The sequence below is a fragment of the Malurus melanocephalus genome, unplaced genomic scaffold (genome assembly GCF_030028575.1).
Source record: "Malurus melanocephalus ecotype Western Australia unplaced genomic scaffold, MMel_1.1 scaffold_43, whole genome shotgun sequence".
Lineage (NCBI taxonomy): Eukaryota > Metazoa > Chordata > Aves > Passeriformes > Maluridae > Malurus > Malurus melanocephalus.
Window position 1 is genome coordinate 953,976 of NW_026623275.1, and position 20,289 is coordinate 974,264.

Genomic DNA, 20,289 nt, shown 5'->3' on the forward strand with positions numbered 1-20,289 from the left:
GGTAGAACATGGTCCTTGTGTTTATTTTGGGACTTGCACCTTTTCCTGCCTGCCTTTGGTGCAGATATAAGTAGGCTCTTGTAGTCTGCTTTGGCTCTGCTGTCACTGACTGTTGAAGGAGTTTTTGCTCCACATGTTTCTACCCAATACAGCCTGAAACCTGCCTTTTAGAAGATAAAAAATTCACCCATTTCACCAAAGGTGGGTGCCACAACMGGTGGCATGGCTTTATGAGATCTAAGTTTAGCCCAGTCTTATACTTCAGTGGCTTTTAATGTCTGACAGCAAGAAAGTAAAATAATCCCACATACAAGCTACTCAGCACACTGAAGAAAAAAATCAGTCCCTTCTCTTTAAAAATGTCTAGAATTAAGAGAATAAAAGTTTTCAATGTATCTAGAGCTATACTTAATTCTGCACAGCCACAACAAACTGTGACAACATCCTCTCTATTCGCACCATTTTTTCCCCACCCCTTATATCTAAAAGCACATACTTAAACCAGTGGACTCTAATGACATAGTTGAATTCTAAAGTTCAGGACCAAAAGGGCAASTGGGATCTGTCACCACCCTGCAAACTGCTGCAATTCTGCAGACACCCAAGTGTCACCATTACTAGGAAGTCTGACTAAGAGTGTGGGCAATGCCACTTTCCCATGGCAGTCTCTTGCTGAAAACATGTTAACATGAACATTTGCACAGAACATGTGTGACATTTTCTTTGTGAAGTGYTAGGTCTCAGACATACCCTTTAACAAAGGAGTTCAGCATTGCAGCGGATTTCAGCACAGGCAAGTTCTTGGCTCCAATTATCATAACCTGAAGCTGGCAGTTGAGAACTCCTTGGTCTTTGTTTCCTGAAAAAGGAGCACTTATTACATGAAATGCCCAGTTAATTCAGCTCTTTGCTTAAAATGCAGCTAAAAGTAGGTAGGGAATGTCTAAGTGGTAGGGAATGTCTAAGTGGCACTACTGAGATAAGGAGTCATAAGGCTGGACTAGGAACATTTGAAAGATTGGAACGTTTGTACATTGAATGATTCACACACAAAGGAAACCAAGCAGTGAGTTGCAGGCTGCTTTGTGATTTCTGTTCCAAAGACAAAGCTTTCTGTTGTGTTTGTGAAAAGTAAACACAGGGCAGCACACACAGAAGCATTTCTCTGAAACTGTCAGAGGCAGGAGAGAGAGCCAAACCCATGGTGTGATATTGCTCCTCTCACAGCTCGAGGCACAGAGGAGAGACCCAATACACAGGCGTGCATAGGGAGGAAAAACTGAAGATACTGAGCTGGTAACTTTGGGGTCATTTGGAAAAGAAACGGGAACAAAAATGACAAAACAGTCAATTAGAGTTTCCGGTTGTTCTCTACCTGTTGCTGTGGTCCTGAYACAGAGAGCACTACTAGAGATCTGAACCTCTGTACACCTCACTAAGGTCTGGGGAGGTAAGGAAAATGAGGTTTTCCTATCCCTCCTTCCCAAAGTATTTCTTTCACYCCCCAGCAGGTGCTTGCTCTGACACACTACAGCAGTACTTAATGTACCTTACAAATTTTCATTACTGGAAACTGAATCCTGACTATACATTTTGAACCTAACACCTCTCAAGTGAAACAATCGCCCTAAGATGACTCCACTGAAGGAAGCCAAGGGTGCTGTTCTGGTACCCTTGCAGATATTTCTCTTCCACTTTTTCCCTAAATTGGCAGACTTTGCCTTGGACAGCAGAACCTCCAGAATAACCTCCACTGGTAACATCATGACAGACACAAGTTTGCAAAACAGGCAGATGTATCATAATGATGCTGCCATTACAATGTACAATTTTTGTTGGCATTAAAAAGAACAAATGCACAAAGTTTAAAAATGTTTCAATTTTAACTAATCTAAGATATAATACACTACAAAGCACCATTTGCTGWAGTTGTTAAAACCCCATACAGGAATATTACATGGACACTTTGCAGCCTTTCATTGATCCAATTCTTTTCTAGTCAAGGAATTCAGAGAATCATAGAATGATTTATTTTGGAAAAGACCTGTAAGATCATTGAGAGCAACTCTTAAGCACTCATGCATGCCAAAACATTTTATACCTTCAAACTGGAGATTTTGATACTGGGCTGGTACTGACAGCCTTGCAGACACGAGGAGTTCACTGCTGTACTGGATAAGATCATCTTCAGGCTTCTCAAGCTGAAGAAAGGGACATAGAGGAGTCTGCATTACTGCAATCATTCTCTTCCTCATCCTATTCCACAAATACYGCTTATTTGTATTTGCAACACATCTTGCCAATGGGCTGTATTGACAGCACTTTCCCCTCAATGATCTCATAGGRGTGGTATTTCACACAGCTTTCACAACAGTTTGCTCTTAAGGTACAATCAAGCACAAAAAGATAGGAGTCACCTTGGGTTTGAGCGGGTAACAGTCAAACAACTGCATTGACTCTTCTTCAAAATTCCATGCTGCCAGGGGAATCACCACTTCGCCCAAAAACACCCTGTATTTGAGAGCTCCTGCATGCCACACAGAGATCTGAAGCTGCCGACTGCTCAGCTKGGAGTATTCAATCTTGTACTAGAAAGATAAACAGCATTTACTGAGCAATGCACAGGATGAATGCAGGCCCAGGCTTGTGACCTGCTYGCAGGAAGCCCAGCCACAGCATGACTGAAGGCACCTGGATGCAGACAGAACCATGTTGGCTGAGTGAGCTTTGCAGCCTGAAAAAAAACCCCCAACTACTTAGATGCTGAATAGTGCTCATTCAAATGGGAAACAACATTCCAGAATACCTTGAACTGCCTTGCTAAAGTTTTTTTTATTATTAAACTTTAAATGACCCTTGAACCTTTTTTGCTGGGTTTCTTTGGTGCATTTCTGTTTGCATTCCCAGCAGGATTTGGCTGCTCTGGAAGCCAGTTCAAGATGAAGATACCTAATGATGGTCCTTAAACTCCTATTCTGGTCAGTGGACATCTACTTGATGCAGTCAGCAGGGGCAAGGCAGTAGTTCAGCTGATCACTAATTAAAGCCTTGATCCACTCTCCAAACATAGTTAGAGCCCTTTGAGACATAGCTGGGTATCTAATATACCCACTGAGACTGTCAAACCCAGCCCACAGTGATCTGCATGGAAAGCTGGAGGCAATGGCACAGGCAAGGAAATCAGGACCCATATTTAGGCTGCTGAATCACAAGCTGGGTGTGGGCCCTGTGGCAGATCACCCTGAGTCACCCCGRGCTCCAGTGACTCCCAAGAGCACTTGCACAGCTCTCACACACTCAGCTATTTCTAAATGCAGGCGCCTTAACTTGGAGCTGAATCCCACCCAGTTGGATCTTGGTGTCATGATGGATTACCTGTAGTAGTGCTGTGCACTTTTGACCGTTTTTGCTACTATGGATAAACTAATAATYAAACTATTTTTAAATATTTCTAAGTAAACGCCCTTAGAGTTTATGCAGCCAGCTCAGGCATGGCTTTCACTCTCCTTTTATCACTTCTGCATGACTGGCATTGAAAAAGGACTATAAAATTAGGACCAATTACTTCAGCCTCGGGCTCATTTTTTCTCCCAACTTAAACCCTATACACAAGTTTTGGGCTGTATGAGAATCACATACATTACAAAAACCCTTTTGTGTTATTATCAAATTTTAACTATGGTCTTTACAAACATTTTGCTTGCTTCATTCACTACTGATTCTTTGTCTTCATACACACCAAGAATTGGGGGTAACACTGAAACTTTTGTGTAGTTCAAGAAGCAACASTACAAGTTTGCCCCTCCACTAACTTAGTTTCATATCTCTTCCAAGACAATGTATTAGTGAAGAACTCATGATCTTATGTTCCACTGCAGCCTGCTGAAGCACACAAAAAAAATTTGGCTTGCAGTGATCTGAGTACAAAAATGGAGCTGGGAACAGCCAAACTAGTGCAGGCTCTCCCAGCTGATAGTTGTCAACTTCATATTTCATTAAGTGTCTGTAAAGTAAAAATAATGGCTCCTGTTTCCGATACACAATTCTAACAAGGATGCAAGAAGCAATATTGAAAGGCATTAAAGAGTTGAAATCATAACTACTCTTCTCTGGCAGGTCTTGGACAAAGGCTGTTAGAAAAGTCAGTTTGCAATTTACTGTTGCAGCTCCAAAAGCAACTCTCTCTTATTTAGACTGAAAAACATAATTTTTAAAATTGAAGAGGTCAGTGACTCCTAAATTTGGCCCATCAGGTCAATTCAGAACTAGCAAGATTGTACCATGGAAAAGCACACTCAGCAGCATGGAATTGCACAACATACCTTCAAAGTCTCATCGAACTCAGGATCCACTGTGCTCCTTTTCACAGCTGTCTTCCGCTTACTCTGAGGAGATTTATCAGGAAGCAAATAAACCTTAACATACCTTGGAGATAAAGATACATGGAAATGATCAGAAGKGGCAGGAAAGATCAAATGAAGAAAACATTTAGATGAGAGGAGATTTTTCTTAATTCAGATGAGAGGAGACTTTTCTTAATTCTTTAACAACCTTATTGASTTTGGAAGTTTCAAGCAATAAAATAGCAACATGTGCTTTATGTATTTTCTCAATAAAAGCAGATAGATATAAAGATCCCTGGGCAACATTGAACCAATGTGTTTCAAATTCATTGTACTTGGGAAACGATGAGATCTGAATAGGAATCCTCTGTTGTCATACTCTTAGCCTCTGATAAAACAGCCCCTACAACCTTGTCAGTTGTAGTGACAGCTTTGTGGTGAAAACAAACAGCATATCACCTGCTCAAAGGGAAAAAAAAATAAACTCAATCAACTTTAGGATCACTGCTGCTTGCTCACAAAGAAAATCTCATCTTCACAACATCAGTTACCATGTAGCAAAAAAAAAGCATTATCATACAAATAACACAGAATAACACATCAGTCTTAAAATTGCTAATTGCTCTAATAGCCACTACAATAAAAACAGAAGGGCTCAAAATTGACGTAACATTGATTCAAGGAAAGCCAAAAAAATTTCTGGAAGCTGAGTTGGACCAATRTCAAGCCCCAATGACTCATACCCAAAGTTTGTCAAGTGTGGGTCAAGTGAACACTAAAATATTCCCCTTAATGTCAGTTCAGTGGCCTGTACTTGTTTTATGGCTTCAAAACTAAAGAGTTTCAGCAATAGAGAGTGCTCCCAGCTTGTGAGGGAAAGGAGTGATTGTTTATATAATACAGAACATTTTTAAACTGTACTTATAYGTATTTCAGGTATTATGATTTAAATTAATTTTAAAACAGCCTCTTGATTAACTTAATGGGCAAATAAAATCAGCTGTATCTCACATCATCAGTGCAGAACTTGTAGATATTCCCTCTTTTTTCCAAACTTATCCATAGGTAAAACTACTTTTTAAAATAAACAGGCACTAGAAGATTTTGTTTCCTGTTCTATGAGCCCAGATCATTTAATTAAAACATAGCTAGTCAGACTCCAAACCAGCAAATAGGCTAAATAATTAATCAGATTTTAAACATCAGTTAAAAGTCTGCTTTTCAGCAAGCATGTCAAATAAGTGTRCTGTACTTTTTCRGTTGGCTCAGAAATCAACAGAAATRTATAAATATATACCCATAGGGAACATCATGTTCACTACACAGCACTTCCCACATTGCCTTTCAGGTTTCCTGCAACTGTTTGCCTGGCTTAATTACCAGGGAACTTAGAGAACCTTGACCCACTTCTGCAGGGCTCCCAAACGGCCCTTTTCCACAGGCTGCTCTYCCAGCAAGGCACTGCTCATCACCAAGCTTGTCTTTATGAATATTCTCTGCAGGAGGCACAAAATCCATCGTCCTTCATGACTGCAAGTCCACAATTCCAATGGAGGCACTCAAATGCTCAAACACAGTGAGAAAGCAGGGTCAAGAATGGGTAATTAGGAGTTCTACCTGTTGATTTTCTATCAATGGTTACTGCATGGTCAGAGAGGACTTCAGTGATAAACAGAGAAATCACCAAGGCTTAATTATCCAACAAAATTTTCTATGGTATGTTTTATCCACAGAAGTAGATATTTCTTCCTCTTACAGGGATACAWAATTATTAAACAGCTTTAGATTTTAAATATGTTGCAGTATCTGAAATTTCTACTTTTATCACAGAAAAGGGAAGCTCACTAAGTAGTATAGCAATCACCCAGTGACCCCAGAGGGTCAGCAGATAAATTAGAAAYAGGACATCTCAGGTTTCAGCCACAACTTGACAACTAAAATCTGAATAACTATTCTTGAGAACCAGAAGTACTCACCAGAAACACAGGTACCCAACTGCCTGCTCACAGGCTGGGAAAGATTCCTAGCAGAAAATGGCCGGAATGGAATAAGTATTAGTATGAAACCTATTTTTCTTTCAGAATGTATATGTGCAAAGGGCTGGTATGTATGTTGGATGTTCTGAAAGTGTGAATATGGCACACAATCACATATTGATAGTTTCCATCAGAACACATATAAGTATCTTAAAAACCAAAATATTGCTACAGAAATACTTACGGGTTACACTTTCTCTTCTTCTCCTCTCCATAGGCCAGGTTCTTGCATCCCTTGATGCAAACTTCCAAGATGCAAGATCTGAAGTTGTACTTTAAGGCAAACTCTATTTCTCCCGTGATGTTAGCCTTGCCAAAATTGCCAGACTCAGTGCAAGTGCTGCTAAGACTAAACAAACTTCCCTAAGAAAAGACAAATGTCTCATAAATGCAGATTCAAATCAAACAGCACAAAACATTCATTTCTCTCAAYAATCAGTATCTTTATCAACATGCCAGTAAAGCTACTGCAAATCACAAAATTCAAGGTAACCTGTAAAAAACATTCCATTGCTTCCATAACAGCCCTGAAAATTATAACTGTAATTGCAATTCTACTGCTTTGCCCTCTTCTCTTCTGTCTAAGCTGAGAAAATTCTTTCTTAAGTAACTTCTAGATCTAGAAATTTTCTTCCTATAAAACTACTATGTCACCTCCTATGAGAAAAATGGGGTAAGTGTCTGAAAGGGAATGGAAAAACCCCTCTGAAATTAAAAAACAAAAAAACATTGAATTAGATTGCTTTTAATACATAGCTCATATTAGGGTACATTACCAAGATTTTCGGTTCTATCGTGTATTAGAGGAAATACCAAAGTGGCCTGCACATCCAGTAAATACTTTACAAGATGCCCCAATTCTGTACAAAAATGATTTAATCTGTATTGCAGACCATTCAGGAAAGATTAAAATAGGAAGACTTCCAGTTGTTGTATGAGGGTGCATAAAGATGATGTTTCCTAGTTCATCTTGACCACTTTGTTCTCCCTTCATCTACTTTCACCTTTGGGGTAAAGGTTTGGATGCTGTCCATCCACGGATACAAACAACACTTGTGTCCAGCATTTATGGAARCCAGGACACTGCAAAGAAGCAAGAGACTAATCCTTTGTGTGGCCAAGCCCCRACACAGGACTCTATGGTGATATCTTGCCTTCACTGCAACAAATTACCAACTCAGAACAGTTTGGTCTCCATTCATTTATAATGATATTCTTTAAGGTGAGCCCTAGAAACTTTTTACTCAGCATTTGTCACGAGGGCACCACTGTTGTGATCAGTTTCTCAGCAACTGCCCCAGATTGCTAARATATCTGTGTTAGATTACTCCTCCCCCTGAAAGTAAACACCAACCCACACAGGACTGGTTGACCAAGGAGTTCTGCATTGCACAACCCAGCAGTTAGGAGTGCAAAGTAGTGTTTGAAAGATCATATCTCTCTTCTATGGAGATGCTTTTCTTCATTTGTACAACACGCCAAATATTAATTCACACCAACAGATTTATTAAAGAGGCTATCTACTCTCTTTTAAGCTCTAAGCAACACACATGCATCAAAAGAAAGGCTAGAGTGCTTACTGAGGAAGTTGAAAGAAGTGTAGGGACTGTTTTGACCTAATGCTTGTTGAATATAATCTTGCTCCCTCCACAAGAAGTGTATCAGTGTAATAAATCTACCTTGAAGCTTTGTTCAGCTCTGCTCTTTCAWTCACTGACATATTTTTATTCATCAGACCAGAAAATGGTTATTTTCCACTGAAATCCTTTATGGCAATAGAATGCTAACACAGTTTTGTCCTAAGCTCATATGTCCTAAAAAAAAAGTTCTGCAAAAGTCCCTGATATTAATTCCACAGAACCGTCTATTTATTTAGGAAGGTTGGACAGGTGTTATGATTAATGATGTTTGGACTGAATATCTCCACATWTGTCTCACACCTGATTAGGCATTACGTACATTCTTTGTGGAAGTCACCATCCCTTTAGTTCAATGAGCAGGGATTTTACAATGACTTAACATATTGTACTTCTGCTGGTATGACTGGAAGCAATGCCATCAGATGTTTTGGAAAATACATTTTTATGGAGTGGCCTTYAACATCCAGCAATTACCCATAAAGGGAAGTTTAATGGAATTTGACCTTTATAAGGCAGTAGAAAATATTTCAGTTTTAAGCCTGAGCTGCCTATAGCCCAGCTCAAATGGTTGTCATTGGAATCACAAATGTAATACAAAATTGTTGCCCATTTGTCAGCTTAACACCTCAGACTCCACAGYGCAGTAAACTGTGAGAGGGCACCAAGGTCCCTGTGTGTATTTCTGCTTCTCTGTAAAGTGAGCAGCCTGGCTTAATTTTGATTCCCTAAGTCACTTTAGTTCCCTTCTGTACAAGATCAGTCGCGAATTCTTTGGATATTTCACCTTGCTTAACCTCATCACTCACAGATAGAAATTAGCTTCCACAGTTAATCATAGAGGCTTTAAGGCATGTTCTGAATTCATTTATAACCAGCTTTCTTCTCTCTCATTTGCAGTATTCAAAGTGCCATCCAAGAGAGGATGATTCAATGTCATTCCCTAAGCCTATGATCCGCTCCCCTGGCTTCCATCACTGTCCATTTCCTCTTCATTCACTGACATTCTGACACTTGAATTTCCAATGACATTTTCAACACAACAGTTTTTGCAGATGACAAAAACCCTTCTTTTAAATGATGCTTGAAGAGAAAAAGCCAGCTACTAGGCRAGAAAGTACCACACTCATAATCCCAGCTCCAATAATCAAATGGGAAGGATGTTAGTTTCATTTGAAAAATTCAGAAGAAGCTGCTCTATCAATAATTCATTATAAGAGGCTATATCCATCAATTATCCATTATTAATCTGATTTGCCTTATGCTTCAAAAAGTTCACAGTGTTACTATGAGGACTGTGCCACAGGGACCAGTCTTTCATCAGATACAAAATCAAGTACAATTCTGTTTTCATTTTGTAATATAATCCAAAATATACCAACATCTTGCAAAAGCTATTGTATCTGATCCCTTTAAATACCTGYTCTGTTGCATTTCACCTTTAACTTACATGTTTTCTTCCATCACAGAAAACTGTATCACTTGTGGGACTGGTTGTTATGTSTTCTTCCTCCTTGCAGCTGCTTTGGCTCTGAGTTTCACCATCATTTTGGACACTGGTGATGAGCTGCTGCAGACTGGGTGTACTTTTCATCTGTAAGAAATTCAGAAAGTTGGGGTTTTTTTGTTGTTTTTTTTTAGGGGGTGGGTGTTTGTTTTTTGTGGTGTTTTTTTTTTGTTGTTGTTTATTTGTTTGAGGTTTTTGGTGGGTTTCCTTGGTTTTGTTTTTTTGTTGTTGTTGTTGTTTTGGGGTTTTTTGTTTTGCTGTTGACATTTGTTTTGTTTTTAAATTTAAGAAAAATGTCCTGATTTCTTCAGAAATATTTTCAGAAAAAGAATCAGTAAATGGCTACAATTGACTCTGATTAAGGTCATGCAGGCGGCACACTTTCAAAGATAATGTAGTAACTTAATTTAAATGTTGATTTATAACTCTCTCAACCCACTTAGTAGTACATTCATTATATTAATAATTTTYTAAAATCAACATACCACCAGCTAACCTAAGCATCACAATCACAGCAATTACTAACAGCAGTCTACTAATAACACACCAAAAGTAGCAATATACTAATGAAAGTCCTTACTAGGCCTTAACAAAACAGTAATTTTGGAAGAAAATATAATTCGCCTSCAGGAAATTAAAAATTGTATTTTGCAATATGCATGACACATGCCCATGTTTACCTATGTAAGAAYGAATGTAAGTTGAAAGAGATTTGAAAATAGAAACAGATTTACAAGTTCTTATTTAGCTTTGTTTACAGAAAAAATTTAAATTTCCAAGATGTTCTTGACCTTGCTTTGACTAGGTCCATTCACCTTGTCAATTTTCCCATGAAAACCCTAAAAATTTGTGAAAGTTTATTCATATATATATATATATATTAATCAAAACTCAAGATTCACCTTCAGCCACCTCTCTCATCAAGAACAACAGTTCTTCGAATGAAGTGCTGAAATACAAATACATAGGGCTAGAAATATACTCAAAATACTGGTGCTTCTGGCACATCACTTCTCCAGGATAATACAATCTGTGAGAAGGATGTGGAYACCTTAATGGATAAGAAAAATGCAAGGTAAGAAATTTTACATGATTAGGATCTAAGAAAATAATTTCTTTTAAAAAGTTACGCAACAGAGGTGACCTGAAAGACCAAGAAGAATGTAGTGTGACTGAATCAATAAAAAGGATTAGGCTTTATTTGAATAAAAGAAACARGAAATGTGAGAGAATCCCTCCTGCACAATCAGCAGAAAGCACTAAAGAATGAAGACAAGAGATTAGATAATATATTGAGGTTACTTCTGAAAAAACAGGATATGCAAAATCCTAACCAGTCTGCTGTTATCACAACACACWGAAACTGTTTTGTCTATTAAAGCACCCTACCTTAAGAATAGWTGCAAGAATTAAGTTACCTTATGAGAGGGAAACAGACAGAAAATGCATCCAGACTATAGTCTCAAAGCAAACCCAAACTAGTATTTCCTAGCAGAGAAATTGTCTTCTCCTTTATAAAACCTGAAACACAACCAATTTCACATGTTAACCAAAACAACCTACTACACACTAAATTTTAGGTTCCACTTGGATCAGAAAGATTTCTCTATTGTGCAATACGGGACATAAGAGACTGACAAGGCAACATAGCTACCAGTGCTAAACCCAGCAGCAGGTTTCATAAGCCCAGCCCAGCTCYAATGTCTGCTTCTGTTGCTACAGGAGAGGTATCCCACAGCTACCAAYGCACCACAAACAGCTCCCAAACGTGGCACATGCCTGCTTGTTCCCCAGTGAGGCAAGTRTAACTGCAGCTCCCTTAATAAACTTAGGGATTCCAATCATGAGAGGSCCTCAAAAACACTTCCCAAAACCCAGATTTTACACTGGCTGGTACTTCTCGCCATTTGATTTGTTTATTTCACTAATACTGGGGTTAAATATAACCTCTTTAAGTTTTAATCTGAAGGAATCAGACTCTGCACACATCACTAATTTAGAAAATTTACTTAAGAAATAGATAGTGTTCTGAGACTGAAGCAGTGCCCCAGTTCTACACACTGCACAGTCAAACTTGTGGTTACAGTTACTACTTCACAGTCATTCCTAAGAGAAAAATATATGGTTTCTAGGGGGGAAACCCACTGCTTTGATTTATTCTCTGAAAATGAAAGCTCTTTCTGGGGTGGAAATCATAACAAGTAAGATTTCAACACGGTATTTTCTTATAAATAAAATTAGTTGTTTTCCAAGTATAATTTAAAACAGGTTTTGTCCCATAACTTAAGGCATAGTTCTAATAAAGGTGWAAACAGCTATCCTTCCTAAAGGAAAACAAAGATAAATGACATTTACAGGAAAAAATCAACAGTAAGTCTAGCAAAACTAAAATTCTAGCTTAAATGTAGTCCAACTGGTTCAAATGACTCAGAGAAATAGCACTCTGGCACACAAACATTGAAATCTATCTTTCAAAACCTGCAGTGCAAAGTATGGACATAAATTAAATTCTAAATCTTTAAATGGGCAATTAAAAACCCACACAAATAATCTGGATTCTCCTACTAATAAATTTCCAAAGCCAAAGAATAATCTTTTAAACATGGCAGATTATGATTAGCATGCAATGAAGCATAGTCTAAATTCACATTGTCTCCAACATATTGTGATATTTTTCAGTGCATTAGAACAGCAGTGCTCTCCCTGAGGAATAAAGTTAACATCAAAGTATGGCCTGCCACAATGAAAACAGCACTCAGGTAACTAATAATTTTTGCCARTTCTGTTGATGATTTGATTGTAAACAAAAATACCAGAACAAATTTCACAAAGTTCTCAGACCTTGCTGGGCCAACTCAAGTTGYCCAGTCCATGCAGTTTGTCATCCTGTCTCTTCCATTTATCAGCACCTAACACTTCTGAGGAAAGCGAAAAACGTGCAGAAGGGAGCTGTGAGTAATGTGTGCCATGAGGTCTGGCCCAAAGCAAGGGCTTTTCTCAGCATCTAATTCAGGCACTTAGCAAACCACATTGACCTCATTCAGACAAACAAGGCAATTCAGAAATTGCTACTRTGTGGAAAACTGAGTATGGACAAAACTCAACCACTTCAGAGCTGAAAGTGAACAAAATAAAATCTTTAGTGTAACTCAAAAGCAGAAATGTGAGGTCATCTTCAGCCCTGCACAATTTGTAGGAAAATCTGGATTTTTCTCAAACTTCTCAAGAAAACACTGAAAACTARAGACTGTAACCAAAGCAAAAGGAAAAGGGAAGTTCCATAGCAACTAACAGCAATGCTTACTCCCAGCCTAGTCAAAAAATGCTCAGAAAATGTCAGGATGGGTTTGGGATGTCATAGCTTGTCCTGCTCAGAAGCAAAAAGGGCAGGAAGAAGGCTAGACAGAGAGCACCAGCCTGCAGCCCAACAATCACACAGAGAAATTCAACCTCAAGAGAGTCTATGAACACCTGAGAGCAAAATGTCCCATCCCCTTCCCCCTTCCCTCCCTTTGTAAAAATCTCAGTCTAACATTGAGACTCTGGGCTGAAATAAATTGTGCAGACTCTGTCAAAAACYTTGTGAAGAATCAGAGTTCTGAGCACAGTCAGTGAACATCAGCTATGCCCTGTTCATAAAATAAAAGTAAAATTTCACTGTGCACATCATTGCTCTGACAAATATATTTCACTCCTTAAACACCTCTTACAGTTAGAGATTTTATATAATAATATGGATACCCTGCTTGTAATGTTGATTGCAGTGTCAGACTGGCTCCTTCTTTGGTTCCTTCTTTCCACATTCTTCCCATAATCTGTGGTTAGGACACATCTGTCAGCCATATCGTTCTGRGATTTTGATATTTCTGAAGTGAAAATAAAGAGAAAAGTCACCATAACAAACTTTGCAAGCAATCCTATAGATTTATAGGCTAATTCTGTAGCTTTCAAAATGTCATCCTGCACCTTTAGCATTGAACTCTTAAGACTAAAAAACAGATGGCAAGACAAGTGCTTGTCACATTGTATATAAYTACATYTTGCCTACCTAAATTTTTCATGCTGTTTCAACTGGAAATTATGCTCCTTGCTGCCTATCATTATAGCTGCTGCAAAGAATTGTATGCCATCAAATACAGTTTCCTTGCAGAAACAGCTACTACAGTCCCTATGTATAGCTTGATTTGTAAGGCACTTTGGTTTGGTTCAGGATAAAAGCAAGATCATTATAATAACAAAGCGATATTATAATGAAATTAAGAAAGAAGAACATATCAGAAAATGTTTAGAAATGTATCCAAAATATGGATTAAAGGAGGGATTTTACATACTCGGTCCCAAACCACACATAATTTCAGGAATGTGAATAGGCCTCATGGACTTCAAAACCATTACTCATATGGATAAGCTTATGTCCRTACTTGAGCACCTTGTTGAATTAGCACTGCAGTAACACATAGTTTATTGGCAAATAAATCTACAGGACAATTGGACATTTAATGCACCACTTTTCACTTCTTATTCCTCAGTGTACATTCAGAATTTCACTTAAAGGGAAGGGCAGCACTCATCCATGACTTCTGAGGTTGAATATGAGCAGGCTTAGCTGCAGATACTTTGTTGTCAATCCCAGACTCTCATGAAGAATTAAAAATTTATAAGCAGTACATGAAATAGCTATCATATGTTTAATTTATAGAGAAGAAATAARCACTTCTCTCATAACATGAATGTCTGTAGAGGAACCTCAGAGAGCAGACAATATGACATTATGGTATTCAAAAACAACAGCACTCAAGTGTGATTTTTAAAGACACTGGGTTAGTTTTGTTCTTAGCAGCAATCAKTCCTCAGATGTTTACTGTACTCTGTGTACACCATTAAGGCACCATGTGACCYATTCAAAGGCTGGCTCAATTAAGCCATCTCTGTAAATTAAACCAGGTTTTTAACATACACAGTGAAATAAGAGATCATAAAGGAGACTGGAGTTGAGAGTTCTAATGAAATAGATACAATCTGAGYAGCTTGACCAGCAGTAGAGACAGAAGACACCAGCTTGCCTCACACTCTCTTAAACTAAACAGGTTACAGAACAGTGACTGTGAGAAAACACAAACTTTCAGCTTTCATATCTATTCCTCTTCTGGCTTCCCAACSCAAATATCCATAAGACTGACACTCTCTAGTGCCAAGGGCAATTATTCACTGCAAATAAAACTACAACCAGTAATTCCTTTTATATTGACYAAATGGTAACCATTGGATTATAATCTCCTCTTGCTGCCAAACCACACTGGAACAGGAGGTAACAGCATAAAGGAGCAGACTGTACAATGGCAGCTTTGTGCTGCACATGCTGATCCCTTGTTCCCATTGCTCTCAGACACACACACTGCCTCCAGTGAGAGARTCAAAGGCAGAACGAGGTTCTCCAGGTTTATTTACTGCAATACACAAGAGCTGGGWGTATTAAATACCTCTGCAAAGCAGGACATTCTTATCTAGATAAGATACAGAGTACTAACTTTAGACACTCGTGACCAAAAGTGTTTCTCAGCACCGTACCAGGTTTCACTGAGAGGCCATATTGTCTGAAAAAGCTGGTTTCTCAAGTCGAGAAACCCAACTCTTTCTCTCTGTAAGACTTCCTATTATTTTTAATTATTGACCTCAAGGATTGCAACAGCCTGTTATTTCCTCCCAAATTAAACTGCTCTACAATAACCGAGGGTGAGAGCACCTGAGTGGGGTTTCACACACAGCTGAACTGAACTAACAACTTGCTGCCATCTCCCTCTGCAACCATTGCTCTGCTCCATCCCTGGCTTCTGACCACRTGGACCAGCACTCTCTGTTGTACACATTCCAACATATATCTTACCCTGAGCCCATTTAACTCACTATAACAGCAGAAAAGTACCTATGTGTTTGGTCTACGTTAATGTGCTGCCCTTTAAAATAGCTAAATAAGTATCCAGAGGGTTCCAGAAGCTAATTATGGCAGCATAAGGGTAGAAACAGAAAGAAAAGAAAGGTGTGAGTGGAGTAGGACTTTCCTTTTGATAGCAGTGAATTAAAAAAATTAGTTTGCTGCAGTCCTGAAAGTCTTTACCAGTAACTCTGGGATATGGCCAGGCTTCAAACTACCAGAATGCTGAATAAATTACTTTGCATCCAGTTCTGTGCTACCACTATTACTGTTTCCAGTAGTAATGTCCTACAACCCCCTATCCTTCTGCTCAGGAGCAAGTCACCATCTCTCTGCATAGCTTTAATATGTGCTCACACAGACACAGCATTAAATTTGCATAGTTAAAGCAGAATAGGTCTTTAGAATGGGTGTAAGAAGCTAAAGGAAAGACCAAACAAGAGCTAAAACAAGAGTTAGGGGGAAAAGCAGAAAGGCACTAAAGACAGATTTACTCAGGTCTAATCTTGCATGTGAAGTTGTGTAAATTGAAGGTAGTAATAAAATACTGAGGTTTATTCAAATTCATGCAAATGTGCAAGCCTCTGTAGTGTTCCTAGGGCTCAGAAGTTGTTTTCTTCTGGACACTGACGCCTTTAATTTGTTTTTCACAAATGGCTGTCCTCAGTGTACTTAGCCTTAGAGGTGTGCACACAGTCTGCACCCCCAGGAACAGCAAGCAGCATAAGAGAATGGAAGGAACCAAAAGCACCAGAATGGAAGAAGAGGTGTAAGGACTGGAGAGCACTTAAAAGTATGCACCGAAAAAACCCACACAACTGGACAGACTGAGAAAGAAGAGGGAAGTCCTCAAGAYTACTGCAAGTGAATGAAAATATTTAGCACCTGTTAAATTATAGCCCCTTTGACAGGGTCAGCTGGGGTTCAGACAAATTTCAGAAATTGGTTATTACTCTGGGCTAACATGAATTAAATACACTGCATCTGAACATCTGGTGAAAAAAAAAAAAAAAAAAAAAAAAAAAAAAACAAAAAAAAACCAAAACACATTATACAGTCTTTTTATATCTTTACAAGAATGGTGTTCTGGGTTGAAATAATCAGTTTATTTATCAACTGAGTGAGAATTAGACTTACTCTATCATTTTTCAGGTTGCCAAAGCCTTGGTATTAATAATTTCAGCCATTACTCAATATCCTTTTTTATTACAAATACTTGGCCAACTGTGGCCAAAATTTGAAACATTTGACTATATTATTCTAGAATGACAAAACAGTCAAAGCCACTTACTTTTTATATGTGTTGTGAGACACAAAAACAGGTTTTCCACAGACTTATTAAACCTTTTAGACTCTCCAAGTTCCTGTAAATGGGAGATGGAAAGAGTAAAAATACCACAAAATGTTTGTACTTCTAAAGTTTCCATGATTATAAGTCTATAGACTGCACAACAATCAGATGGTAAGGCTGCAGCCCTTGGCTCACTTCTGTAGACAAATACATCTGAGGACATATACTGAACATGGCTGGAAACTGTCACACTAATGGATGAAGRTGAAAAGTAATCCTTTCAGTTTCATGGTCTTTAACATACAAGTGAAACTCCTTGTAGAAAGATTACCTACAACRTCACTGATTTGCTGTAAGGTATTTAATACTTCTACCTGTAACAGATGCTCCTGTGTCTCTGAATCAAAGAGTTTTCATCAAATTCCATGTRAGCAYCTAAGAATGTTTACAGAATTGAAAYGGTCTTCAAAACCAGGGCCTGAGGATCCAGTCCAAAATTAAATGAAACAGTAATTTRGTGCAATTTCTATGAGTTTCAAGCCACATTCTACTAGTCTGTCCACTAGAAACTGGAATGCAAARACAGCCATCATATTCACTGGTTTTCATTCACTAATGAAAGTGACACATGACTATTGAATGTCATAGGAACAAGGGATCCTTCARGTTCGAGGGGAGATCAGATCTCAGTCCAGTCTTCCTGTGATAAGGTACCAAAAMCCAGATACAATATTCTAATGTCAGAGTGGTTAACCACTTCCCTCAAAAACTGAAAACTAATTSAAAACAGCCCTCATAGCCTCTAAACTTTCTTTCTTGGTACCAATGCAGCACAAAGATAATGACAAAGWAACAAAAGGCTTCATTTATCTTGTAGAGTGATGTTACAGCAGTTATTCACCACATTTCTGTGCGGTAACCTTTTCCTATGAATGACACCCTAAGTGGTGCACATATATGTATATTTTGCAGAAACATACATTTACCATCACATTGGTTCCCGCTGCTGATTCTGTGAAAGGAGGAGGCGTTGGAGGTACAACAGAAATTTTACTAGAAATTTAAGAGATAAAAAGTGCAACAATTAACATACCATGCCAACAGATGGATAAATAAAATATATCCATGCACATTGTCTTTACTATCTGTGTTTCCTGCACTCTAGAAAGATCTGTGTTGACATCCTGTGTCCATAAGAGTTGCAGCACAGGTTTATTRACTGCTTTCAAGAATTAGGACTACCTTTCTATCTTCTCAATCTTGGGGTGCTCCAGGTAAAATTATTAAATTAGAACTATCGGGAAGACCTAATTTAGGACAGGCTCCTCAGAATTCTATRTGACTGGCAGTATTACAGTTTGTGTTCAGAGTTCTAAAACACAATTCCTGTACAACACACCCCATGTCTTCTTCAGAGATGTTTTCAGAAAACAGTCATCTTTATTTACAGTACTAAAAGGATCCTTCCTTGCCTGATTGCAGAGCTGTTAAAGACCCTTTAAACATTCCTGCCATTCCATCTATGGTAAATAGTCCTAATCCGTGAAAAAAAAAAAAAGAAATCTGACTGATTCTGTTATCACAGCACAATCACAGATCTCACAGATCCTAAGGTAGCTGGTAAACTTCCTCTTTGATTTTCTTTTAGTTTTACCACATCTAGATAAAAATCAGTCCTGGTTAGGGTCTTATCCAGCTGACTAAGTTTCTTTCTTATGCAGCTACGCCTTGCTAGATAATTATATTAAGTTGAGACCTTCTCTTTGTATCTTATTTTATATGAGACTTTTGGGGGAGTTTTTGGTTGTTTTGGGTTTTGGTAGTTGTTTTTGTTGTTGCTGTTGTTGTKGTRGTTTTTTGGTTTWGTTTATTTTAAGGCAGAGGAATACTTTAATAACATACAGTCTAAGCAGACTGTTACTTCATTATATAYCACTGATAATCACTTAACTATGGACATTCTTTGGCCTCTACTGAAAGTATTTATTCACTGTAAACTAGTTTGGTTCTTTTTTTTTAAGTCTGGTAAGTGAAAATGTCTAACTATATAAGTGAAAAKGTCTGCTATTTATTGTAACACTAGTCATATCTGCAATATCTCCCATTAAGCAAATAATGATGCTGTTATGAACTCTAGTAAATAATTTTTGTTTACAAATAATTTAAAAGTACATGCATATTTGACAGATAATTGTATAAATAGTGATAAAAAAATATAAGCAGTTAAAAACAATGCACATCTTTCATTTCAAGTAAGATAGTATTACTCTAAACATAGTACTCTCTGTTGTACATGAGACCTGTTCTGGAGATTGCTGACAGCTAAAAGTAAAAATTTTTCTATGCTTTTCTCATTTGAACTCCAAAAGTATTGATTTTTTTTCCATAATAAAGGAATACAAACCAGTGGCTTGTTTACAACATAAAATATATCACCCGTACTAATTCTCAGTGTCCTAGGACTGTTTGTCCTTTCATGAGTCTTACCTCAAATTCTCATAAGATTCCAAGAGCTTTGCACCAACTGTTTCATGTCTGCCTATGAAGGAGGAAAGAAAAAAAAWTCCAAAGATCATTTAGAAGCAACAGAAGTTACTTAYACCTGTATAATWCTTKTTAAAATCAGTGCCTTTCAGRAACTGGMCTGTACTTACAGCAGCTCATACACRTGTAAGTCAGGAGTGAAATCAYTTCYGAGCTAATGTATCAGCTAAGTAACACACAAGTCTCTCATRTATCTCAAACTGTACCACCCCTGTTGCAGGTGACACACTCATACAAATTCTTCACAAATGCTGAGGATAATCACACACAGATGCCAACAGGCCCATTCCTACAGGCTGCTGAGTGCTCTCAGCCTCACAAGATACAGGAGGCAGGTGGTGCACAGGCCCACWGCACTAAAGCACACTTTAGCCACAAAATTCAAACACTAAGGGAAGCTTGAAAATGTGTACGAGAGCAGGCACATAGTCAACTCCTGCATCTCRTGAAAAATTCTTTTCACTTTTTCTGCTAGAGATCTGAGCAACGATGAAAATGCTTGACTGAYCCAGAAACATGAGCAAAACCCACTGCTAAGAGCATCCCTGCAGGGAAATAACAACCATGGCTCAGGTGAGCAGCCACAGGATGTAAMGACACCAAGGAACGAGAGCTCCACCAGGCACAAACAATGAAGACTCATAAAACTGTATATTGTTCCAGGGGGACCACAAATAGCATGTAACAAACGGCCAGCTGAAATTATCTGGAGTGACTTTAATYACTAGTAATTCCTGATACAGTGAAAGCAGCATGTGATTCGTGTTTTGCTGAAGATGTCATTAATTATAATGTAACTTACATAAAAGTAATAGATCGTGTTAGTGATTGTAACACTGGTGAGCTGATTATTGTTTCTATTTTCAAATAGAACTCCAGAATTCTCTCTTTTTGATATATAATATTTGCTATCTTATATTTTAAATCAATTAGTCACTGAAGACAATCTACCACTTTTACAAAAATATTATTCTCATTCTTTAGGTAGAAGTGCTTCTA

At 38.1% G+C, this 20,289-nt stretch overlaps 1 protein-coding gene across 4 annotated transcripts in view; it reads right to left on the reverse strand.

Moving 5' to 3' along the window:
* SYTL3 (synaptotagmin like 3) overlaps positions 1–20,289 on the reverse strand; it is a 29,534-nt gene that overhangs the window by 2,633 nt on the left and 6,612 nt on the right. For 2 of the 4 annotated variants that reach the window (XM_057364841.1, XM_057364839.1), the window contains exons 4-13: positions 19,234–19,285; positions 17,733–17,799; positions 16,747–16,819; positions 13,265–13,389; positions 9,467–9,610; positions 6,564–6,742; positions 4,323–4,425; positions 2,418–2,588; positions 2,102–2,201; positions 751–859 (exon numbers count right to left, since the gene is read on the reverse strand). In XM_057364841.1, coding sequence (XP_057220824.1) covers positions 751–859; positions 2,102–2,201; positions 2,418–2,588; positions 4,323–4,425; positions 6,564–6,742; positions 9,467–9,610; positions 13,265–13,389; positions 16,747–16,819; positions 17,733–17,799; positions 19,234–19,285 — 1,123 coding nt within the window. Of the gene's footprint in view, positions 1–750; positions 860–2,101; positions 2,202–2,417; positions 2,589–4,322; positions 4,426–6,563; positions 6,743–9,466; positions 9,611–13,264; positions 13,390–16,746; positions 16,820–17,726; positions 17,800–19,233; positions 19,286–20,289 lie in introns of all 4 variants that reach the window. The other 2 variants (XM_057364840.1, XM_057364838.1) reach the window with 1 other exon arrangement.